We start from the raw sequence: 27,088 nt of genomic DNA on the forward strand, positions 1-27,088 counted from the left end.
AAGAAAAACTTAAATATTACTTCTGTGCACGTTGAAACAGTTTTGATGATGGTCTGCTGTCTTGATTCACGATGACACTGGCTCAATCCTGTTGCATGCAATAAATTAACAGAATCATTAAATAAATATCAAATAATGTATATAGTACAAGTGAAGTTCTAGCATATATATTTAATGAAGTTAAAAATAATAAAAATTTAAATTAATGATATAAGTGAAGAGGAATTGTACCATTAAATATTAAGTTTTGTACATTAATATAAAATCTATAGCCAATATGATTAACTTGATTTATTTTTAAATTTGCTCTTGAAAAATTTAAATCTATATTATTTTATTAAATTCAGTATTAAATTAATAAAATAATTTGAAATTAATAGATAAACTCCTTTTCATTTTTTTATTAACTGTAACTACTAATAGAATTTTCAAGTTAGACATTTATTTAGAAAATTTAGAAGCTAATTCATTTGATTTCTGAATACTTTATACATTTTGATTCATTGAAAATATTACATATATAAAATGAAATATTATTAGTTGTCAATAAAATTACTTTTCTAACATAAGTTTCACAAAGTTCGTATATAGGTAGTTGCAATTTTATTAATTTCATGCTTGGTGGTGCAATTTCATAACAAATAAATACATGCTGACATTCAAACAAAGTATTATAAAATACACTAATTGTAAAGAGTTTATAATTCATGCAATTCTAATAATTGCAAATAATAATATTATTGGTTCCATAATACACAATGTTGTTCATAATAATAACATAAGCATATACTACAGAAATAATAATACTACATGCACTGTCATTATTTTTTTTACAAATTTGACAAACAAAAAAAATAAGATACTTAATGTAACAATAATATTAGAAGTACAATTAATTTTTGGCATGCTGAAAATACTACAACATGCAGAATAAGAATAAATACTGTGCATTGTCAATAAAAGATATAGATGCATACATAATATGTACATGCATCATATTAGCAAAGTACCTACTGGTATTTGAAACTCTGGGATTTATATATGAAAGTTGTGAATCTATATAATTTGGAGACTGTTTATCTTTATTGCCATTAGCTTTATATAGTTTATAATAATCGTTATATTATCCACATATAATACAGTTTTATGTACAAGGGGTCTAGTGTACACTATGATTAGATGTAGTGAACGACTTCTCGAAAACGATACAAAAGAGTGGTATTTAATAAATAGTAAACAGATAATCAAAGCGACTATCTACAATCAAAATACAAAAGTAACGAAATAGAGTTTACTGATTTATGCTTAAGAATTAATGTATTCATAAATACTGAGCAGCAACATGATTTACAGGAACCATATCTAAAAATGCTAATTCGACTAGTTAATGAACAGATTCATTTTGGTGTTCTCTAAGAAGAGAGAAATTTCACTGGAATGCTTGCAATTCATGATACAAACATTATACTAAAAACTGCTAGCTAAACTTTGTTCAACATAATCATTCAAAACCATGTATTTTGATTTCTCTTTTTTTCCTAACTGAGTCATAAGAAAGTAATAGTTCCTAATACTGCTTTTCCAAGAGTATAGAGTATCGCTTGATTAAATTCAGAATACTGGCATAAAATAGTTACGTAACACATATAAGTGCCTTTTCTTTCAGGACCTACGTCCTTTCCTCAACTTTTGATCTCTTAATGATAGTTAGTAATAAGTAATTATAAGCAGTGTCGTTAATAATGTACAAATAATTTAAAACAAATGCTAAAATAAATACTTCGGTTATTGTAATCCATTAATAATAAGTATTACCAGAGTTGCAAACTATTAAAACATAATGAACTTTTATTCTATTAATAGAAACCTATTACTGCTCCTAAAATCATTAGAATACTTGAAAAAGCACACAGTCTGTTACGTAATACTTTTTATGCAAGAACGATCGTGTGTATACATATACATATATTTGTATATATGTACACAGTATATGCATACATGTATATATATACGTTACTGGATAGCTTGCATTTAAAAAGGCTAGAATAATTTCGATAATTTGCTACTTGTTATGCACCTAAACGTAAAGTCGGAACAGTGATTAGAATAAGGTGAGGCCCTACGGTAGTCCTTATTTGCGATATTTTCAATTAATATCGAGAAACGAAAGATTCGATTTCTCTGATGATTTTTCTCCTTTCTTCCACCGTTTCTATCATCATTGTCGTTAACTAAACTACCGGAATGACGTTGTTCCTTTCGTATCAACCAATTTACCAAAAATGCAAAAAGCAACAACGCGATCACAGAAAAAACATGTGCACGATGATTCGATGACTTTCCTCGTGAGGATCAATACATGCTCAAATCGATCGCAAATCACATGGAAAAATCGGGGACGCGGATGAAATGGAATACAGAGATACGAATTATTCGTGATAAATACACCAAATACAAAAATATATCGTACATTTACGCGTGTAAAATGGCTGATACATAATTTCGTCGCAACTGAACAGCTTCGAATCGGAATACGCGCCTAATTAATTAATTTTTTTATCCAGTCTTAAATTTCGTAACACATCGCCATTTTTAAATCTCTTCCAGCGTAATCGCCTTCGTTGCAACTAACAATGAAACTGAAACATAGCGTAACGACGCCGTTCAACTTCCTTTATCAGGCTCTTGTATTCATTTTTATCTTTTTACCCCTTTCATTCCCAACGAAACGTATCTTCGATTTATTTCGATTAGTCTCGTTTATAGAAAATAAATACATCTATTCAACGTTTAAATAAATAGTCAACAACGTGTGCAGAGTACCTTGGAATTTTACGAAATATCACTCCCACCCTATCTTCGACATTAATGATCTATAAAAATTCTGTTTACGCGAGACATACCACTTCGCTGATAGAAAGGTCTAAGTCCTTAGATAATAAATAAAAAACAATGGAAGTCGCGGTTGATGATGGAAATATATCGATAACAGTCTGTTGTTACATTCTACGGAGAGTAAGTAGCACACAAAACCAAAAAGGAACAAAAAATATATATATATAAAAAGAACAAAAAAGAAATGCACCCACATAACGATTATCCTTTGTGAAAATTGTTTGAAACAGCAAGAAAAGCGGGCATTACTTTACGCCACCTGTTACCCGATACAACTAGTTAAATATTTGTTATAAAATTGTTAGCAGCGAACTGAAAGCGGAAAGCATGAGGAGATGCTCGTGTAAGATACTGTTTTCTTTTTTCGTTCGAAGACAGACACAGTTCGGTATAGTAACAAGGTACCGTACAATTGTTTCCTCGGTGACATAATTCTAGAGTTTCGTTTAGGTCACTTCTGTACAATTATGCCTTTTGATACAGAAAAATTTGTTCAAATTTCAGGATACATTTTAAAACGATACACATAGTTTCGTGTCTTTTATACAGATAGTCTTGAAGCCAAATTGTTCAAACTGATGATGGTTACAATTATGCCCAATTCTTTCAAGATATAGTTGAACGTTCCAACACTGTGTCCGTTTTCTTCCTTTCATACTCTTGGCCATTGAAATATTGTTCTATACGTAACTGGTCTTATCTTCATTCAAGGCACGAGTCTTGAATCGGGCCTTGCCAAGTCTTTGTCAACGCTTTAACAATCTACTTGGGTATAATTAGTGAACGATTTACACTATTACTGAGTTAGGTGCGAACCCTGACCCAATCACCAGTTTGTTAACCGGCTTCGGATAAGCGCTTAGAACAGCAGCTTTCTATGTTCAAATTGTGAAAGCTGAACGATGGAATATGATACTCGAGCAATGAATTTAAGTCTTTTTTCTTTTTTCTTCTTTTTTTTTTTCAAAGAAAAAGGTAAATGAATATCAAATAAAAGTAATAAGAAGAAAATGACATAACAAAAAGAATAAAAATCGCTGCTGTAGTAAAGCGCCGTACGAATGCTAGCACTACCGGTTTTTTCTTTTAATGGCCGCTGATAAGATTACGATTAAATATAGTAAAAGAGAATGGTGAGTACACGGTACGGTAAAGTACAGTACTTAACAAGTGATGCGTCGGATACATCGTTAGGTATTTTTTCATTAATATTCTCTTCCGAATTTCAGCTGTTGCTTCTGCCTGCGTATGCAGGTCAGATTAGACCACACATGCTGAAAAGACACCCATCACACGTCAACCAATGTCCCCGCCGTAGTCCTGACCGTTTAGCAGATTACGGTTGTAAATGGCAGCCCTGTAACTGTACCTATTTATGGCTGGCCGATCGGGAACAGGCGGCGGTACCAATGCCACGTCTGAGTTCAGCAGCGACCCGCTTCCCTCGTCTACCTCGCCGATACAGCTCTCCACCAGCGATGGTTCCATCTCTGTGAACGCCAATCTGGACCGTAACAGGTACGCATACGTCTTATACCTCTTCAGCTGGAATAGTGAAATGTAAATTAGTAATTAGCTATTTAAAACCGTTACTTATAAGCATTATTCAAAATTTAATTGAAAGTTAAGACAAGTATATACCAAAGAATGAATAAAATTAATTTAAGCATGGTGTAAATAATTCTTCCTATATATTATACCTCAGTGAAGTTTACTAGAAATAAAGCAAAAATCAACTGGAATTTGAATACGAGCATAGTACTTTGATATTAAATTTATGTAAGTGGTTAAGGGTAAAGGAACATGAAAAGTACTGTGGTGAAAGTGTCGAGTTCTTTTACTCTTTGTGAATTTTCTTTTCCTCTTTGGGCGTTAAGCAATTCGCTTTGATTCGATAAAACATACCATAACAAATGTAAAATATACTAAGAATTTCTACAAATTTCTATGCTTCTCTTACTGAAACATCTATTAAAACAGTTTGAGTTGCAATCACGAATATTTAAGGAATTTTAAGTAAATCCAAGAATATTATGTATAAATTATAAATGTATTATAAATTATATGCATCTAATATTTTTATAGGAAGTCAAACTTTATTATTGTACGTTACCTCATGATGTAAGTAGGCATCTTTTTCCTTATAATTCTGTACAGTGAGAGCTTTAGCTCCCCTCTCAGGTGGATGTCGTCTGTGCTCCTCCAGCTCAGCTTCCAACTTGTTCACCCTTTCCTCATGGTCCCGTAACTGTTCTCTCTGATAACACGTGAAAAAAATCCAACAAACCGTCATTTACGCGCAATTCTCGAAGAAAAAATCACGAGACAGAATCTATCTTTCTACTTTGCTTGTTTAACTGGTATTTAATATATTTTGTACACTACACTCTGTACGACGGTTCTAATTCTGGTGTCCGAATCTCGAGTACGAGAACTTAGAGAACGGAGTTCGCTTCGGGGATAGTGGAGGAAGGCTTGCAAATAAAGAAACAATGAAGACAGATTATATTCGTTTGCGTGACCGAGCAGAAGAAACCACTTTTCTTAATCTCTTCTATTTCGCGAACACTACTCACAGGAGATAATTTCGTGTGGCTGCAAGGAAGTAGAGGTCGTTGAAATTTTCGTTGAGAACCCACCGCTTCTGCTAATGGCTGGCAAGAAAAACTGGCGCACACGAAGTTGATTGTGTCAATCCACGACTGCAGTTCTTTGGAATCACTGAAAATTTAATACGTGTTAATTAATAATCTTAATTGATGGTATTAACAATATAGTTTAATAATTAATTAATTATTTATACGATACTTTTATTGGCCAAAAGAATATATTTATGCTAAAATTACCTCGTTTGGAAGAGATACTCTGCTTGATCAGCAGTCTGTAACCTGAAGACGTGTTCTTTCTTCGTGTAGTCAGATGCTATGGTGGCTAATGCGTGATGAATGCGTATCGCGTTGTGCAAACTATCGTTACGGAAGCCATGCTCGTCTTTGTGCAAATATAATACAAGTTCCCTCAATGTACAATAATACATCTTCCAGCCGCGTTTCCCGAACGGTGCTAAAAGAAGATGAAATACTTTTTTGAGCTGTAAAGTATTAGACACATTGCTAACTGCATTGAATACACGTCCAAATAGAACATCCAAAAAGAATACAATAAAAATTAATGACACGACGTTTAAAAACGAAATTCGTTAGACTTGTGCATAACATTATTTTAATAAAACAAAATATATTGGAATAAAGGAGTAGTGGGAGAGGGGGGTAATAGTAGGTACATGTAGTCATAACCGTTAACAATGTATTAATCAAATTTTTCTTATAAATAATTCATTTTGAATTATTTAATATCCTCAACCAATGACTTACTTATGGATTTGTCATGAAATAATATAAAATATTTTACGAGGAACATTTTTTCTTATAATTGTAACCTATTGTAACAAGTCACAAAGGTTGAGCATATTAATTATTTTTCCTTAAAAAAGGTATCGGCAAACATGAAATATATTACTTTTCTTTCCATTGGAATCGAAACAGCATTTCCGCATAACATATCCCTTCTTGAACTCCGTAGCACCCGTAATATTTGGCACATCGAGAAACGGATTTCCGGTACCAGATATCGCTGGACCGTCACCCTGTTGAATCGCCTGATTCGCAGTTTCATCCCCTTCCTCATCCCTGAACAATGAACAAACTCCATCGTATCTCCGACGACTTACAATAACAGAAATCATCTTTAAAACTTGATTAAACTCACAGGGCCCATTCCAAGGGGAATGATTTGATGGCGTTGTAAAGCTGCTTCAGTACCTCTCTGGGGAAGTTACTGTGGTCGTTCATTCCTGAGAGGTTCTCAATAAAATCGTTACACGACATCTTTCTGCTGATATTCTGACCGTGTAGGTCCGTATTGAGCAGCATGATAGCACAGGTTAAAGTATGAACAGCGTCTGAAATAAAATATAGAACAGTGAACACAGGCAAACACGATAAACTCTATTTTACAAACTAAATTACTTTACAACGAGAATATTTACCCTGAGATTTGAAAGCGCCAGGGTTACAATCGAGAAATCTCTTGGAGAAATGTACAAGAACCCTCTCCCTTTCCTGGGTCTCCCCAGTCAAAGAGAACTGGGCAAGGAACTTTCTGAGAGCTACGTCCAGCGTGTCCCGTTCGAAGCTGAAGTATCTCAAGTATTCTTCGGCTACCGCTCTACTAAAGTCGTTGCTGCAAACCACAACAAGATGACCAGAATGTTACCACCATGTTACCAACACATTACCAAGAATTTCAAACACGACCAGGTTAGACCTAGGAATCCAAGAGCCCGAGGACTCAGAGGAACCGACTACGTACTTTTTGCTAAGGTGTCTAGAGACGTCAGACTTTTTGAAGCCGTCCAAGCTGTACAGCCTTTTGGCCAATCGAACTGCCGATGGTAGGTCCACCGCTTTAGGACTGTAATGGAAGCTGTGCAGACTTTCGATATCGCTCTCCTCGTCGGCGGACTGCGGTGGCGACGCACCCCCGTGTTTGTCCTCGTAGCACCCGATGTTCAGAGCTTCGTTCTCGTCCTCGCTCTCCTTCAGCTCCTGCAAAAGGGTTCACAATTAGAACACTACTCCCTTCCAAAGAAGCATTATTCGATAACGTCAAATTACGTTTCACCACAACTACGACACTCGAACAGAAGCTATATAGACCACTTCTAGAGATGCACAGTAGGGAAACCACGTTCGCGAATAACAAGTAAAATCTCGCTAGACTCCATTCGACCCGAACATCGGTATCTCTCGCGAAAGGAGTTCCACTGAAATCTTTCTTCGGACTTATTACGGTCTACGATCCTCATACTCGACTTCGAATAACGAATAAAACCTCGTCGAACTTTCCTCCGATATCTCCCGGTCACCCCGGAATTACCCCACATCTATAGTTCTCTTATAACGAATCCCACCGATATCATCCATCGAACCCTCGCACACTCCCGATCTAATACTAATCTTACCTGATAGCCGACGAACTCAGGCGTGACGTTCCCGGCGGTGTTATTAGTGGGTCGCTGCACGGTGCTTTGCGCGGTGGCAGACGTGGGCACGAGTTCCGGATTGCTGAGGTTGCCCCGTCGCCGGTTCTGCCTGGGACTCGTGTTCCTCGCCGCAGCGGCGTCCTTGTCAGGCCCCTTCACCTGTATCACTATCCTATGCTCGGTGTTCTCCTGGCCCGGTGCATACGCGTTGGTCGCAGGCGCAACCGAGGTGGCAGCAGCTGTCTTGAGCCTCCTCTGGGGTGGCTCGCTGGCGAGTATCGTCGAGTCACTGTCACTGGGATCACTGACCATCATGATATCGCGTGCACTGAGTATGTCCATAGTCTCCTCGTCGTTGTAGTCGGGACTGGACATGTTGCTGATGGCCTCGGACTGGCTGAGGTCACCGTTGGTGGGATGAAGGCCGGAGGCCGAGGAGGTGGTCCCGTCGCCGGAGGGGCCCAGGGCTGCCGCGCTGGTGCCCGTGGGTACCGGCGGTGGGAACCTACGGGATCCAGAATTGGAGGACATGACGGAGGACGAGACCGAGGTAGGGGAGGTTGGCGATAAGGATCTTTGGGGACTAGTGCCCTCGGTCGAGGAGCTACTCGACGAGGATTGTGAGGAGCTACCGTTTTGGCAGCAGGAGGTGCGCTCCGAGGCGGACGGCGAGCTGACTGGCGCGTTGTACGTCCAGACGATCCGCTCGCTGGACAGGCCCTGGCCGCTGTCCGGCCGCGTGTCCAACAGGGTGTTCAGGCTGGACGTGACGTCGTCGTCAATGTCAATGTCCACCGCGCTCATCGACGGGTCCTTTTGGAATTGCAAGTGGTCCTCGGAGCGCGAGGTGCGTACGAAGCCGCTCGAATAACCGAAACTCGCGGCGTTTTGTTTGCTATTATCGCTCTGGCCCGGACACTGGCCGCTCTCACGCTTGCTGATCCCGACCGGTGAGGTGCTGGCCGAGTTCGAACCGGTGCACTTGTAAGCACGGTGATGGCCCAGCATCTCGTTAGGACTGGTGGGTACCGAGTTATGATGGTGGTGATTGTGGTGATTATGGTGATGGTGGGTGTGATGATTGTTGTACCTCAGCGAGTCGACCTTCTTCTGGTGCTTCGGCAGCAGACCGCTGCTCTGCTGGGTGCGCGACAGGTTCAGCATTAGGTCGCCGGTCATCATGTAGGCTTCGAACCTGTAATCAGTGTATCAAGAGTTTAGGTTCATATGTCGTTTTTGATACCCCTTTTTTAATCGAACGGAACGGTTTGTACTGTGAACTTGTACTGTGAGTCCTCGAGAAGAAGGCACGGCGTGTTTACATCCTCAGGGCTAACTAACCCTGGTGACACTCCTATGATCACAAACAGTGACAGCTATTGGCCGAAGATGGTAACGAAGATCAAGGGTGGGTCGTAGTAAAATGGAGTGAAACAGAATAATTACAGTATCAACATAGTCTTTCGGTCTAAATGTTAGCTACTGAGAAACAGAGAGCTAATATTATTCTGTTTCACTTGGTCTTGCTACTTGCTTGGTCTTGTGATCATGGGAGTGTCAGTGGAGTTGGTCAGCCATAAGGATAAAAACATACCATGCCTTCTTTTCGCAGATGTACAGTACGTGCACTTTAATCTCTCCAATTTGATAAACCAAAGGTCAGCAACGTGATCACCACTGTACCAAACATCGAACGTACTGTATGTTGCTGATAAATTGCCACTTGAGAGAGCACTCTCTCCATCAAACGATAGGATATAATCCTATTCGTAGATATAACGAGAAAGCTTCCAGTCAATAATGAAAACTCGTCTGACCTATCTGTACGATTGTGTTACAGGTGGACCTAGTATACCGTGGCCAATCAGTATGCCAACCTACCAGCCGTGTACAGTACTTCAAGCTGACTCCCTCCGCAAATTGGGGTAAAATCGAAGTGTCCTTTCACGAGGTCCGAAAGGAACCAGGGTCCTATCCAGGGATCTGAACCAATTTTAGATCCTAATGATCTAAGTGCGATTACCTCGGTGTGTTCTTCTGCCTGGAGAACTTGTCGCCGGAGAGCGGCTCCCACTGGGCACGTTCTTCCTCCTTGAAGCTGTCGACCGGCGGAAGCAGCGCCTCCAACTCGGAGGAACCAGACGCGTCGCTATAGGAGCCGTTGCTTCTGGTCGTGTACTGCGTCGCGCCGGTCGGTTCCTGCGGAGATCCACCCGGAAGTTCCGGTGTCCCCGGTTTCCTCGGCTCCGTGTCCTCGTCATTGCTGGACGACACGGGCCTGGGGTTATTCGCGAGGGTCGTCGCCTCGTGGGAGATCTTGGACGAGTCTGTCTCGTCGCATGTCGGCTGACCCGGTGACAACAGCCGGCGCACGTGAGCTTTTATCGCAGGATCTGAGGAAACGAGGCTCTCTTATATCCACTGGCTTTTGGTAAACACGATTCTTCTGCGAGATTTTTCTATCGGTCGAGACCAATGCTACTTTTTTCTACCCTCTTTCCGCCTCGCTTTCAGATTCCAGATCGAGATTGAGATTTGGTTTACGACTTGGACTGTCACGTGGTTCGTGGAGTGCGATGGGGATGAGAGGAGGCGGATTAGGTGCTTTGGGTGCAAGTATAGAAGAAAAGGAGGACGTGTGCGCTTAAAGTTGAAGGAATCCAGGGTCATAAAATACCTAGATGGTAGATCGGTATCGATTGATGTCTCTCCGCGCCATCTGGTGTGGAATTTGTCACTCACAGTTTTAACACAAAAATTTTACGAATATTTTTACAATTTTAGGTCAGTTATGGCTGATTTAAATTAAGAATCTAGGAACTAAGATTATAATTAAAACTGAGATACAGAGATCGAGAAATAAAAATTGGAACGTTATATTCTGAATAAAACAGAGTTTGTAGGACTTCACTGAGCTTCTCCATTCTACACTTCTCCTTTTCACCAGGTGTATATACAAGTACAGGACTACGTAATAATAAGAAAATGTGCCACAGCACGTATACCGCAAGAAACTTCAAACCGGAGCGACGTTGATTTCGAGGCCCTCGCAAACCACTCTTTAGACACGTATTTCTTAAAGAACGTTCAAAGCTTTAGAATTTCTACCTCGGCTTTAGACCCTCCCGAATCTACCAACCACGAAACTTACTTCCTGCGCTGGCTCATTCGAAAATTTCTACGCTCTTTCTATCTCTATCCTCGAAATAAAACGATCAAACCACTTCGAAAATTTCCTAATCCATCATGATCGAAACCCAATTCTCAGCATTCCCTAATTATACGATACATACGAATGCACTAAATCTCGTAACACCGCAAGACTGCCACCATTTTAAATCCTCCACGCATATCTCTAAACCCAGCATCAGCTTTAGGTTCTGACACGAGCCAGGAATACCATTGGAGAGTTTCATATCACCCCGAATTACGAATACAAGTCTACAAAGCTCGGGAATATCGCCATCACCTGCCGCCATAGTGCCTCTATACCCAACGCCAGGACCAAGAGGGTTGAACAGCCTTGGCTACCGCGGCGTTCCTTCCGTTCTTCTCCGCACCGCAGGAAATTTATCACCAGCTCGTGGAGCGCTTCAAAGAGTGCGGCCAACGGTCCCCAGGTCGACGCCAAAGAAAAACTCGTGGACGGGCCATCCGGCTGGAAACGCGTCGGCGGAACTCCGATTCCCCGGGGTGAAGGGATCGCCTCACGAGGACGCGATTTACGAGCGTTGGTACTCGCCCTTAAATAATGCAGCTACGCCTACGCGTCGCTTGTTGTTCGACGACGACACCGCCGGCTGGCGGCCGTCGTTTGACGTTCACCCCCCTCCACCAACGAGGGCCGGAGTGTTCAGCGGACCGGGTTTATGATCCGTCGGTGAGGAACGCAATATCCAGAGGAGTCTGGCCGCCCTCGAGGCCCGCGTTTCCTTCCACGGGAATTTAATGGACGTTTTTGGGCTACGTGTTTGTTAACGCGGCTGTGTTCCGCCGTTGAGTGGCTCGGGGTGTGGGGCTGTTGCCCCGTTTTCGGGGTAGGAGCGGATTAAACGGGGCATCAGAGGAGTGGGGAAAGATTGGAGAGATTGAGGCTTTTTGCGGGAGCAAGAGTGCTTGGTGAGTGGTTTATGGTAGCTGATGGTTTGTGGCATTTGCAGTTCGTGATTCGCGTGTACTGCAAAAGTAGGAAAGTTGGGGAAGTATTTACCGAGGTGGTAAAAGTCCGTAAGATGTTTGCTGATGCTTCAATTCCAGGTTTTTAATAAATTATTCCGGTAAATGGTAAGATTTATTAATACGGTTGGCAAATAGCACGTGTGTGTATGTATAATAGGATTTAAGAAAGCAATTGTGTGGAATTATACAATGTGTTGGGTAGTTGTAGTACCGGATTTTCACAGTAGATGGTGCTGCTTTGTTCTTCAGTGTAAAGTGTTCTTAAGATACTAAATATAATACTATTCTTAGTAAGACAATGGTATTTTTAATAAAATTTCTTTGTTTTAAAGAAAATCATAACAATTTTTGCACTAAAAATTACTATTTTGTATTATATTCTGACCATATTTTGCAACCTAACCTAACCTAAAATTATTTTAATAAATGTGTTTAGGAAACTTTTCATGCTTATTGTATATCTTGTATCTATTTATTTATGGAATTGTTAACCCTGTGTGTGTATGATATATTGAATATAATTTACGTTCTTATTAATATTAACAATTTTTAGTAACATTTCTAGTACCGATAACAGTACTGAGCCAAAAATAAATTCTAAAGGATTCTTACTCAATTCATCCCCTGTGGCATTAAATAATTCAGCCATTCTTGAATTTTTTAGTTACGTCTACGAGATGTTTCTGATCCTCTCATAAATTTTCGATCGCACTTCGATCCGGAGTAGCGAAGTAGAAGAAAATTCTGATTTTGATATAAAGCTAACAGAAAGTCAGGAAGCAAGGTATCCGCGCAAGCATCTGCAGTTTATTAATTCTGGAACACAAACCTAACCCAAACCTCCCCATTGAGGATACTACACTCTTTTCCTTTAAGTAAACTTTCGAAATTAATAATTCATCTACTTAAAATAGAATAGCAGGCTAATAAAAGAGAATTTAAATCGGTATCTAACTTCCAGATCACGTCAGTCATTAACCTAGGTACCCTCAATCCTTCTCTTCTCATAGCATACCGAAACTAATTATTAAAATTCTCTAGCATGCCGAAGTACGCTATACAATATCCTTTTACTTAGATATGACCAAAAAATAGGTATAGTTTCTATCATCCTACGAGAAAAAGAAATTTAACGAGAATCTTAAGTGAGTATCCTTGTAATCCGACTAATAAAAATCGACTTATTTAGAATTTTTTTTTAAAGAAAGTATGATACATTTTCGTATGCAGTTTTCGCACTTAGATTTATTTATATTTGAAGAATATTTCCAATTTTTTTGTAACGAAATTATTGAAAATTGTGGAAATTAAACAGCCTTAGGTAAATCGTGTTTTTAAAAACGGGCTCGAATGGCTGACACGATCCCGGACCATCTGGTTATCTGAAACGAAAAAACTAAAAAGCATCTGAATTAGTATAAATACAGCTATAACACGAACCATCAAAAAAGCGAAATTTCGAAAATTAAAAAAATGGCAGCATTTTGAATTTAAATATCAATTTTCCTCGTGCTTCGTTCTTTGGGTGGCAAACAAAAATAGAAAAAATCATCAGATTTTGAAATTCGTGATTCACGCGATGAAGGTACATCCAGTGAAGATCCTCTCCAAATTTCAATTCAATTGGTCAACTAAAACGCGAGATATTCCGTCAGCCAGTTCAAAAAATACAGTTTCGAGAAAAACGCGTTCAAAGTTTTCGTTCTCCATTGCACAATACCTATACGACGTACTTTAAACATCTATAACTTCGCTAATTTCACGAATTCAGAAAAATCCTTTTACATAGACATTTTTCAAGGCAAATACTTCAAGAAAATGTAAAAAAAAAATTTGACATTTTTAAGTCGAATTACAAGAATACCCTCTTAAATCCTAAATAAATTTTACATTTACATTGGCATAAATAAAAATACGGATGCAATACCGGTAACAGAATTAGGAATCCATTAAAAATTCTTTTAAATTCTCCCAGCACCCCTGAAGCCTCTCTCAGCGCCCCAAACGTGGATCTCTGTGCCGGGCAATTGCACAACGACGAATAAAATAATTGCAGGCAGAGCCATATCAGGAATACAATCTCCATTTCCCCACGAACTCTGAATGAGCCAACGACAGCCCAATGGTACAGAACGGGGAGTCTATTTCCTTCGTTCGAGCAGGGTTTCCCGTGCATCGTCTTCCCGCAGACCGTGAGTAATCAACGAGCCACTCTGATAGAAAATCGTTTGTTAACCGAACGCGTCGTTTGATCGTTGGCTCGTGCGCTTAATTACCTGCTCTCGACGTTCTCCCTATTTTCCCTTTTTCTTCTCCTCTCTTTCCCATGTATGTATATTCATTTTTCACCCTCTCCTGCCTGCGCCGCGACGCGGAGGAACGCGTGAGCGAGGAACAGCTGGCGTCGCCACGGTGTGCAGACACAGCGTTTAAAAGCGTCGTGCAGACGCACGATCGCGTTTCCTATCGGTTATTATCGCGTAATTCTATTATTACGATCAGGTTCAAGAGCGACTATATGCGCGTGCACCGAGTTCTATCATTAGACCAGCGGAGTTCAGTCACCAGCTGACGTAGGAATGGCCTACGTATGTTCGCAGACCTGGTGACCGTCTAAAATTCCTCTTGGTAGTTTATGTTGACGTTTAGAACCTTCTTCTTGGACGTCCATGGGGTGTTATTAAATTCAGGCGGGATGATTGGAGGTTATGGTTGTTGGACGTTGGTGAAGGTGTTATGGGGTTCGGGGGGAATAAGAGCGACTGAAAGGTGGTTTTCTGAGTTGAAATGTGAGTTTGATGAAGGATTGTATGGTTTGGAAGCTTTTGGAATTGGAAGTGTTTCTTAAAATTTTTGGAATGAAATGTTGATTTTGGTTCTGATTGTTCAACAACCTTTAGTCACCATTTTGTCTCCTAAAAGAAGTATTTCTCACTTTAAAAACCGAAATGTTAACAAAATTTTGTAGATATTAATTTTTAAAAGATAGGAAAGTTTTGGATCCTCAAAACTTATATTTTGTGTCTCAAAATATCCATTGCTATGGTGTATTTTTACTTAAATATGATGACTAAGAAAGAGTCGATAGCTTCATAATGATGGTACCTTTATAAATCATAGTGAAAAATTGTAATGAACCATGAGAATTTATTTTGATTATATTATATGTTCCTTGTAATAAGTATTAGGTTTGCTCTTCTTCTTCTTGTTAGCATTCAATTTCTATTGATATATTGTGCCAGGTCTTGATGTTCTAATCAATTTAGATGATATGCGTCTCATTCATGGGACATAATTGATTTAGGATACATTTGCGTCATCAGGGAGAACTGGGACTTGCTCAATACAGTAGATTGTTCCAATCCACATCTCAGCTGACATCCAGAGGTCTATTATGACTGTTACAATTCTAAACTTCCAATTAAGCAGTTGATACCCCTGTCTATCTTTCATAAGGAATCAATGACATACCTAATTTTATGACAGTGAATAAAATTACAATTTACAAATTATAATTAAATTAATTTTACATATACAAATTAAATTAAAATTTAGAATTTACAAAGAAATCATGGTAAATTAATGTTGACGTATATTTTGCATTATTGGATACATAAAAGATGAAATATCCAATAATACAAAATACATATCAACATTAATTTATCATTGTTTCTTTGTAAATAACATTTCACATTTGTAAATAAAAGATTTCAATTATTCTAACCTTAAAAATTTATGCAGAGAATGGATTCTTATTTATTTGTCACGTTTGCACGCTGTGTATCTAGTGCTGTAATAATCCATTCAAATAAAAATAATTCGTTAGTTACGAAACTAATAAAATATTTTTAAATATGAATTTCTAAATTCCAATGTTTAATATTCTAAAATATTATCCCGTCTACATACAGATGCATCAAACAATGAACTGACGAAACATGGAGGCTTTCACTGACCTTCACTATCCCCACCACAGCCCAATTTTTTTCTCCTTATTTCTAACTGCACGATAACCTCAATACGCAACAATTATCAATTAACATCGCTCGAGGAATTAAATCCACCTCTAATAAGAAAGAACGATCGTGCATTCAGCCCTATTCTCAAAGCTTTAACCGACAATTTTTCTTTCCGCTTTGCGGCATCGTTCAATTTCCTCGGGGAGGATTAAACTGTCACGAGCTAACCCGCGCGATTAGCGCGTGTCGGGAGACTGCGGAGAGTATAGCAAAGACGACTCGTAACCGTAGAGAGAATCGCAGAGAAAATAAAAAAAAGGAAAAAAAAAAGAAGGAAGAAGAAGAACCGAGTCGAATCTGGCATTTTGTCATTAGATTACCTAGCCACAGTGAGTCATTAATCAACAGCGCGACACGCTGCAATTAGCCTGTCTTTTAGAAGCACGAGATAGGCTCCATCTATTAGCGGTACACTGAACTTCTTCCGCTACTATGCGTGTGTTCCCGACTTGATTCATCGACAACGCAACGCTGTGAAACCAGGTCGGTAACTTCTTAAAGATGCAACTTTTGTAACTGTCATTTTCTTCCACCACGTTTCGCCGATTATTTTAAAGAAAGTTTTTACGGTTTAAGACGAAGAATCTAATTTAGTTATCGCGTGGTTACTCTAAAATTTCATCGAATAGTTGTAATTTTGTCTAGTGTGGTGATTAAAAGAAATGTTATTCGTTATAGGAAATGTATTTAAAATTGAACCGTGGTAATGTTAGGTTATGTCAGTGGAATAATCCCATAAGTAACGAGGCTTTCTTGCGAGCTGAGTCTCGTACAATGGAATTCATCACGATAAGAGACTTAGAGATGGAGAATAGAGAACTTAGTAAATACATATAAACAATTGTAGATACATTTCTGATTAATTACTGAGAAACAGTTATCCTTCGTGTAATATTCGTATTGGATAAACCACTTATGAGTAACATGTTGAACGTAGTTCGTATCAGAATGATTAATTTTAGAATATTTAACTTCGATTAATATTCTGAATTCTTATTAATATTCTGGATAAAAACTTTGAACGGAAATTTAAGAACAGATTATATAATTTTAGAACAGTTCATTTAATTTTCTACTCTCTATTTCAAACAATCGAGTTCATTTATAGTATTCTAAAATACATTTTAACCACACTTGGACAAAGAATAAAATAAAATACATCATAAATAAACCACCTAACCTCAATCTAACCTAAATTATCCCGATCGTTCCTAACCAAACGACAGCGCAACCAAGCGTTGAAAAGCACAAATATTAATCACTGATCGATATCTAAAGCTACTTTCCTTCGGTAATTGCACTATTAATCAGACACTACACTGTTTTACCTACGACAGGGCAATTTTAATTTCGCGCGTGTTCCGTTGCTCATTATGGAAGTTATTAAGCAATTTTTCCGATTACTATAATTTCTGGAAGGGGAACTAGCCTGTAATTTTCAACGACTGCAATTTTCCATTAAACGTCAGTTAATTTATGGCGTACGATCATTTCGCGACGGTTATCTCGATCGCGCATGCGTTTTCCACTGAATTGCCAGAGCTGGATCTCGTTTCTGGACTTTTCTCTCGCTCATTTTTACATCCAAGACTAAATTAACTGATACGGAGCTCGTTCGAGTTTAATGCAGCTTATAAATCGATACGTCGCTTTCCACGGCACGACGCCGCGAATCCCTTTCGTACACAAGTGAGAAAAGCCAATTAACAGACGTTCGGTCAGTGAACGCTGCCAGGGGGAAGCCGATTAGCAAACCGACAATCAATAATATGTTAACTACACCAGCGAGCGATATTACGTGCGTTGGACGTTTGCACTTGAATTTTCCAATGGCGCCATTATGACCATTTCTTTCCTTCATAAGGTATTCTTGTAAACCGGTTTAAAGAAATCAATTTTTAACATTTTTTAAATATGGGAAATAATATTCTGGTTGGTTAAATAATACTAAATTGACTACTTGCAAGTACCTATCAGGTTGGATGAGAACTTGACTCTAAAAGACTTCATCTCCATTTATATTTAAATTTATGCAAATTCATCCAACAAACATATCCCAATTTAAATAAATTTAAATATAAATTTTTCTTAATAAATTGAAGTCCAAAACTATTGAAATTCAAATTTCTACTTAAATTATATATTATTACTTCTTAAATTAACCTCTTTCTTGAATCAAGTTCAAATCCGTAAATTAAATAACCTAACCTCCTTTACTCGGACTCCTTAATTACCCAAAAATGTTACCAGAGTAAACTAAATCTTTGTACTAAAATTCCCCCAAACTTTATCTCCTGAACTTCCAATCCAAATGTTATCCAACCCTCTCGACGGAATTCGTCGATGAATTTAAACAACCTAACCTAACATAAACTTCACCCGAATCTCTTAATTATCGAAAAAATTCTAGCGAAGTAAACTAAAAGTTCTGAAACTTCGTGAAATCCAATTCATCCTTCCTGAACAAATTCAACGAATTTAACGAACAAATTAAACGACCTATCCCAAATCCAGATCCGTCGGAACCCAAAAATTTCTCCGACCCAATCTCCGTATTAAAATTTCCCGAAACATTCCCCGCAATCCGAATCGAGCTAGCATCTGCCTCTCTCAAAGGAATTCCCCTCTACCCTCTGTGCCCATTCCGTGCTCGTATTTAGATTAGGTTATCAAAGAGGCTTTCCCTGTCGCGCTCTGAATGGACGGGGCAATCATTCAACACGGCCATCAGGTTGTTCAACGCGGACTTCATTAGTTCGGGACAGCTCTGCTGGCCAGGACCTACCTATGCATCGAATGAATTCAAGGTGCGCGTGCACTGATAACGATAATCCGGTGTAAATCGGCTAAACACGACGGTTCAGTGAGGTAACATCGTATCTGGGCCCCCCCTGGCAAGTTTACACAATGATTCTACTCACGCAACGTGGCCAGCTGCCCGCCTGTATCGCCTTGTCTGTGTACTTAACACCGTTTAATCCCGATACAAATTGCCCGTTGCAAAAACCGGGAGAAAGAAAGGGAAACGAGGGAGAAAGGCTGGAAAAAGGGACGCCGAACGTAATTCCAAATGCAATTCCGTTCGATAAATATTAATTTAATTTATGGAGCGCGTTGATTAAAGGGAATGGGACGAGATGGTAATTGCGAGGGGTGGCGCCTCGAGGATGGAAGCAGTGAAACGAGAGTATGATAGAAAGGTGAGAATGTTGAAATTGTAATTTGAGAAGGTATTTATAATTTGTTTTATGTGACTGTTTGTCGAAAAGTGACGATTTTTAATTAATTAATTTGGTGCTAAAATCGTGGGTAATGGAAGGGGTAATTTTTGTAGTGGTAAATTACAGTCTGAAGATTAAAGGGTTTGTATTTAAAAGCTTTGTTAATTTTTTTGAGCTATTTATTATTGTAATAGAAGTAAAACTCGCACCATTGTGTTATAACAAATAGGGTATTTGTTGAATTATGGTGAAATAAAAATTCACCCTTCCACAAGAAAAATTCAAAATCCAAATTTTTAAAGGCAAATAATTGGAGATGGTAGAATATTTTCCTTCTTCCTTGAAGAATCAGTGAAATTGATAATAATAATTTTTGATGTGGATTTTTGTTATGGAAATTGATATTAATAAGATTTTAGTAAATTTTGAAATCCAGATGTGGTTTTGGAAAAAGTGTTGGATTATTCTGATAACTAATGATGATATAGAACTTGATAACGGCATTGAAGTTATGCGATAGAGGATAGGAATAGAATGCTGAAGGGCAAACTTAGGTGGAGTGACTCGATGGAAATAACATTGGTGTTCCGGTTGATAGAAGCTGCAGAATAATTTGGTGGGAATGCGATGGCTAAATTGGATCAAATATGTTGCAGTAAATATTCTCGTTTCTCGAATTGCGCAGTGACATCTTTCGAAATCTCATTTTACAAGTAGATTGGCTAATGAGATTCAATTAAATAATAATTTGTTAACACGAATTCGTTGCATATTAATTAATTATCCAAAGTGACTAAAAATTATGCTTGCATTTTGTCACCTTTGTTAATATCGTTAATAATATTTAAATATTAAATTAAATATTATTTATATTATATTTACGTTATATTTATTTTTATTTATTATTATTATTTATATTATATTTATATTAAATAAAATTACAATTCGTAGAATCGTTGGATTGATAAGAACTGGACTGATCACCTAATTGTATAAAAGATGATCCTGGACTGAATTGAAATGCAGAATTGAATTGTATAATTGTAAATCAATTTATTTGTTACATAATCAACTTTGCAGGTAAGCCTGAAGTTAACATTTAAAAATGTTAGTTGAGTCTTCCTCATTTCTACCAAATAACATTAAGAACACGCTAAATCAAGCTACTCAATACACCATTCTGTAATCTGACACCTTTAATACTTACACTATTGCTATATAGAAAATATAGTATCATTTAATGGTATCATTGGTGCCTATACAGGTGAAATATTCTTCACAATCATATGGCAATAAAATATTAGATAAAGCATTCATTATTCAAAATTTACACCATCCTCCAAACCTAATTGTCCATCCAGTCCTTAACATTATTAATCAATAGTTCCCAAAGATTTGAAAATTTTATTCAAATTCTCCCCCCTTTTTCCAAACATTAAAATCAGTTCATCAAACTATCCAATTATGCTACAATCAAAATCATGATTAACCATAACCCTCCCCTCCCTTTTTAATATCAAACCCACCAAAAAAGTAAAAAAAGAAAATGTAACAAAAGAAGATAATGGAAAATTAAAATAATGAAAAAATGTATCATATATAGGGTGGACCATTTATTTAATTATTGTAAAAATAATAAAAAAATTATTTCAAATAACAGGATGTGAAAGAATAACGCGAAGGTAGTAACAATTGACTATTGTTACATTGACTATATTACTCAACTATACATGTCAAGTGGTCCACCCTATATATATTCCAAGAACAATCACGAAGTTAAAGTAATAAGACCGAATACGTAATTTTTAATCAAAAATCGTCGAGAGACAGTCATTATGGTCGCGGTGGGTTTAATACTAAACAGAAGAAAATCGATAGCATTCGGGGAACCTGCTTTTAAATTATAATTCCAACCTCCAAAAATTAAGGTAGTTTCGGCTATAAAATTCCTGCATTGCATTCAGCGGAGAGAACTGGCCAGCAGGCCAAACACGTTACTCTTCCCTGCATTCCAAGCGCAGTCCCGACTGCGCGGATCCATCCAGTAGGAATGCGCGAGTGGACCTGTGTCCGTTATACGATACGCTCCTCAGATTCCAGGCGATCGGGAAAACCGGCCAAGAAGTCCATCGCCCACGCAGTGCCGATTACGCTTATCGATGGAACGCGAGAGCTGCGGAGAACGCGCTCTCTCGATATTTCTTTCGACTTACCCCCACCACCGCTACTTTCACCCGCGTAGAGGATCTCGCGAATGGCGACCGTTACGTAAGTCGATTGATTGGTTAATATCGCGACGGAGGTTTCTCCAAACGATAAAACATAAGGGAGCTTCGAGGTCCTAAGAATCGAACGTAAATTGCTATGCCAGTCTCACGCGAGCATTTCATATCAAATTCGAAGATGTTACTTTGAGGTTAAGTTGATTCATTTCTTGCCAGACGTGGTGAAGGTTAGAGTTGGAAATCTTGAGATTTTAAAATGTCAAAAGTAATGTCGTATGCGATTCGAAGACACTATTTTGAAGTTAAAGCAATTTATTTGCTAGACGTAGTGAAGATTAAAGTCGGGAATATTGAGATGTTAAAATGTCAAGGGTAATGTCGTATGGGAATATATTATATGAGATTCGAAGACACTATTTTGAGGTTAAGTTAATTTATTTTGTTACCAGTGTGGTGAAGGTTAGAGTTGGGAATATTGAGATGTTAAGATATCAAAAGTAATGTCTTATGGGTGTATATAATATGAGATGCGAAGACACTACTTTGAGGTTAAGTTAATTCATTTCTTACCAAACGTGGTGAAGGTTAGAGTTGGGAATATTGAGATGTTAAGATATCAAAAGTAATGTCTTATGGGTGTATATAATTTCAGATTCGAAGACACTATTTTGAGGTTAAGTCAATTAATCTCTTATGAATGTAGTGAAGATTAGGGTTGGAATTTTTGAGACATTAAAATACCAAAAGCAATATCTTATGGGAGTATATAATATGAGATTCGAAGATACTATTTTGAGGTTAAGTCAATTAATCTCTTATCAGTGTAGTAAAGATTAGAGTTGGAATTTTTGAGATATTAAAATACCAAAAGCAATATCTTATGGGAGTATATAATATGAGATTCGAAGATACTACTTTGAGGTTAAGTCGATTAATCTTTCATCACTGCAGTGAAGATTAGGATTGGAATTTTTGAGATGTTAAAATATCAAGATCTCTTTAAAGCCAGAAATGTTTTGAGTTTCCCAAGCCTAGTCGAAATTGGTTGATATTGGAGATTATATTGGGTAATATCGAGTATTTTTCGAGATGTCGAAATCCTTCAAGATGAAGAACTCGGGAAAGTTTCGAGTTCCGTAAACCTAGACCAAATTGGTTAATATCAGAGACTGGTTTTTCGAGATATATCGAAACCCTATGAAACTCAAGAATTTTTCCCCATTTCTAAAAATAACACGAATTACTGTATATGATTCTCTAATGAAGAGAATATAAATTTAAAAATCATACGAAATTTCAAGACTGAAAAAATACATTTCAAACCCGCCCGCAGTTCATAAGAAAACTATTTATAGTTAGAATTTCAATATAATTATGATCCATTATTATTGTACGTCTTTGATATACGGTAAATCATAGAAGTGATTTTACCTGAATTATTCATTTCCAACCTAATTGAAAATTAAATTCAGACCCACCTCTAGTTCATACGAAAAATGTATTTAAAATTCATTGAAATTTCAATATAATCACGATTGCATCCCCTACTACTGCATGTTTCCAATGCACAATAAATCATAGAGATATTTACACCCTGTATATTTACACCCAATAATTTATTGCAATTTTAATTTCATCCATTACCATTGTCTCCAATATACACTATTACCCACCCCAATTATCAATCCTCGAAAATTAAAAAAATTCCCGAACGAGGAAAAATAATTAATCAAACTTCTCTCTAATTAAACAATCCGAATTTTATCACGAGGTAATAATTTTTCCAAACTTGATCAATTAATCACTATCTTTGAGCTTCCATGGATAAGCTCAGGGATCTATCAATGATGCAGCGTCACTAAAATTTTTAACCAGATAACACCGACGAGTTTTAATTACGTTATCTTTCAGACTTGTTCTAATCTGTAGAAGAATCCTTATTGACGTTGCAGGCGGGTTAAAAATCCTAGATTTTTGCGATTTTAGCGATTTCCCGTTTAATCGAGACCCCACTGCAAAAGCTCTATTGAAATTTTCATCGGGGAAACAACGAGTTTAACATCCAGGCAATTCCCTGTACAGCAGCTGAGGGATATTTGGCGTTGAACTGGGAACTCGTACATCAGCAGAGAAGATTAACCCCGTTTCGCGATTATAACGAGCAAAATCTTATTTCGAACTATGTCTACAGCATTGAGAGTCAAAGACTAATCTTGCTACCCTCACTGTCGCGCGTCTGCTTTCTTTGGTGCATAAATTCCGTTCATTATCATTACCATTGATGCTAAAACTAGACGTAATTCGGATTATCTATTTTTGCTTTGGGTTTTCGCTTTTAAATCCTTATACTTTTCAAAGTTTGAACTTTGAGATTCTATCTTGATTATCTATGGAAAATAATTCTTTTTAAAAATTTTTTTTAAGTTTTCTTGTCTTGATTTTTTGTTGAAAATAATTCCATTGTTTTTATTTTTGCCTCAATTCTTTATTGAAAATAATTCTTTTCCTTTTGCTATTGTTTCAATATTTTGTTGAAAATAATTCTCTTTTTTGTTTTATTTTTACCTGAATTTTTTGTTGAACAGTCCTTTAACATTTTATCTATGGGGTCATAACGTTGGTTTCCTATGGCAGTATTCAATTTGACACTAAATGGCGTTATCCATAGATAAAGTGTTAATAAATATTAATTATCTTTAATACAAAAGTTTCTTAATTTGGACTACTTATTTTTGCTTTGATTTTCTATTAAAAATAACTCTTTATTATTAAATATAAAGATTGAAAAATATACACAAAGTCGTAAACAATTACTTTCTCAAATTTAATCCCAATCCAACTATATCCACCCTATAAATAATTATATGGTCACGAAAATGGTAACAAAACTATCCAAACATATCGACTCGGAAATACGAAAACCGAAATCTAAAAGTATCCTGTGGCAGATCGAGTAAAAAGGAGAAATAAAAGACACGAAAAATAATCGCACGGACAAATCACTATCCAGCCTACCTCGCCACCCCTCATTAGACACCCCTGCCCAATTAGCCCCCAGAATCACGGCGGGAGTGACCCACGCGACCCGAAAAAGGTCTCGCCGCCCAATAATCATCCCCAAACTGCCGATATTCTACGATGAGAATTCGAAAAAAGGCAGTCGGGCGAGCCCGTGAAACCCTTTTTCCTCGTCAACGGCTCAATAGCCCGGCTTATAGCCGGCTGAACGTGGTTCTTCTCGCGAATAAAAGAATTTGTAGACGCACTTCACTTACCCCTTCGCAGTTTCAGGGTGACGGGGTCCGACGAGAGCCGCAGACATTTCAGCACTGAAACACAAAACGACGGAACTCCGTCAGAAAAGACGCTGGGCAAAGGGTCGCAGGACGGCAAACGTAGCGAAAAATAAAGGAGGAAGAAGAAGATAGGAACGAAAAATAAGAAGGGAACGGAGGAAAAAATGGAGGGTGAAAGGGTTGGCTAGACCGTGATGTCGTTTGCGAGAGGAACCCGTGGACGTTCTAGGCCTCGAAGAGGGTGGTCGCCATCGTGCTTGGATTAACGAGGGAAACGAGCTCCTCCTGACGAAAAGGATGGTTCTGGGTCGCAATTTTGGAGGCTGGTTAACCGTTCCCTCGCGAAACACGGTTTTAAGGCGGGCAAAATGGAAGATTTAACTCGACGCGTTAATGGGATAGGCTGAGGGATGAGTTCGAGGGATGAGAGCCGCGGGAATGTGTGCCTTGCGCGATTAAGATGGCGGGCCGAGACGGTTGGTTTAATTAAACGTTGAGTCTGTGTGAACCCTTTGCTTCTGCAATACTCTACCGAACGTCTCTCGAGGACCGGGTGTCTTCGAGTCTTAACCCGGTAGATCTCGTGGCCCTCTTTCTTCGGTTGGGGGTCGTAGGAAAAATTATTTCGGATTATTCTAGCCCTATAAGGAAGAAAGAGGATCTTTGTCGAGTATTCCAAAATCACTATAATCGACAAGAAATCATTGTTGTACGAAACCAGCTGAGGATTCTCATTGTGGATACCTGCTCTCAGTGTATTCTACCAATTAAGATATTGAACACCTTGGGTATGCAATAAATGATTAATAATTTTGTATTTGTATATACTTTATCACATTGGTAGTTGTTATGATTTCGAATGCGATGTGTATGCGTTATACTAAGTGATATTGCGTTATGTCTGTGTTCTGATGCATTCTATATGCATTCTGACTTCTGAGTTCTGTTTAGCTGTGTTCTCTTCGAGTTCTGTATGATTTCTGATGTATTCTCTTCGAGTTCTATATGATTGACCACCGTAACGATCATATACGACTAATACCAAACCACCATTTTGCTATATAACAAAATCATGACCAATCGTCGATCTCGATATCGATCGAAAGAGGATTCGAAGCTTCGAAGCACCGGGAAACAAATTTCCCCGATTCCCAGAGGGTCTTGGACAAACTTACGTCCATCTGCACGAACGTCCCGCAGGACTAAACACCCGCCCCACCATCCCATTTCCGGACAAGCGACCGGCCAAGTTTACCAATTATACCCGCGAAACGCAAACGCGCTGAGCCGAGTCGAGCAGACGCGAACGCTTCACGGATCACGGGACTGAAATATCGCCTCGTGTCTGTCCGCGATGTCAGCTTGTCAAATTAAACGAGAGCCAGAGGAAATACGGGGTGGCCGATATTGCGCTGCCTCGGACGCTTCACGCTCGACCAAACGATTTCATCCATGTTCCTTGTGCCTCGCGAAACGATCACGATGGTACAAGCCTGATCCGAGCGATTTCCAGCGATCGTAAAACCATTCGAGCCTAAAAGTACAAGCGTTTCGACTCCCGACGAGCGATTCGGAATATTTAGGAGGGGTTACGTGGAAATGGTAACGTGCGGTTGCAATGGCCGAATATAATAACGAATCATGGCTACAGTCGACGATGTGACTATAGATATGTGTGTCTACATCGCATAAGCATTCGAAATATCAAATGCAAAGCGGTTGATGATAGAGTGAGGAGTGGTTCCTATAAGGTATATAGCTTTAGTAACAGTAATGCGACTATAGGAGGCCTGTTACTAGGAGCACACAGTAGCAGTTGAGTATAGTCAGGTTTAGGATAGGTTTGGATAGTAACAATAAGATCACGTTTCCTACGAATTGCGTTTAGAGTGAAAGAAGATGGTAGAAGAAGTTAGATATAGGTTAGGTTTGGTCACTTGCCTAATTCGTGTCACTTACATTATCATATTTTACCTATTTTAATTCCATTATATTTATCAAATTAATGAATAGTATCTTCTCACTTAGTAGCACTTATACTAAAAATTAAATATTAATAATAGCTGAACAGAAGATAGAAGTTAACCTATAACTTGTAACACACTTAGTCAATCCCGAAAAGAATAATTTCTACATCTAATATTACTACTTCTACATGTATTGCATTAATGAAAAACATCTGTGCGCCTAATAATAGACGCATTGAACA

The 27,088-nt window shown here is 38.2% G+C and overlaps 1 protein-coding gene across 4 annotated transcripts in view; it reads right to left on the reverse strand.

Annotated features, from left to right (window-relative positions):
• Efa6 (Exchange factor for Arf 6) overlaps positions 1–27,088 on the reverse strand; it is a 104,823-nt gene continuing 77,735 nt past the window's right edge. For 2 of the 4 annotated variants that reach the window (XM_017910296.1, XM_017910297.1), the window contains exons 3-13: positions 24,859–24,912; positions 9,963–10,332; positions 7,919–9,134; positions 7,267–7,502; positions 6,944–7,137; positions 6,664–6,856; positions 6,415–6,584; positions 5,742–5,958; positions 5,472–5,616; positions 5,009–5,152; positions 3,953–4,440 (exon numbers count right to left, since the gene is read on the reverse strand). In XM_017910296.1, coding sequence (XP_017765785.1) covers positions 4,192–4,440; positions 5,009–5,152; positions 5,472–5,616; positions 5,742–5,958; positions 6,415–6,584; positions 6,664–6,856; positions 6,944–7,137; positions 7,267–7,502; positions 7,919–9,134; positions 9,963–10,332; positions 24,859–24,912 — 3,188 coding nt within the window. In that variant the 3' untranslated portion in view covers positions 3,953–4,191. Of the gene's footprint in view, positions 89–3,952; positions 4,441–5,008; positions 5,153–5,471; positions 5,617–5,741; positions 5,959–6,414; positions 6,585–6,663; positions 6,857–6,943; positions 7,138–7,266; positions 7,503–7,918; positions 9,135–9,962; positions 10,333–24,858; positions 24,913–27,088 lie in introns of those variants that run through there. The other 2 variants (XM_017910298.1, XM_017910299.1) reach the window with 2 other exon arrangements.

Source organism: Eufriesea mexicana, unplaced genomic scaffold (assembly GCF_001483705.2).
Source record: "Eufriesea mexicana isolate 0111107269 unplaced genomic scaffold, ASM148370v2 scaffold92, whole genome shotgun sequence".
Taxonomy (NCBI): Eukaryota; Metazoa; Arthropoda; class Insecta; order Hymenoptera; family Apidae; genus Eufriesea; species Eufriesea mexicana.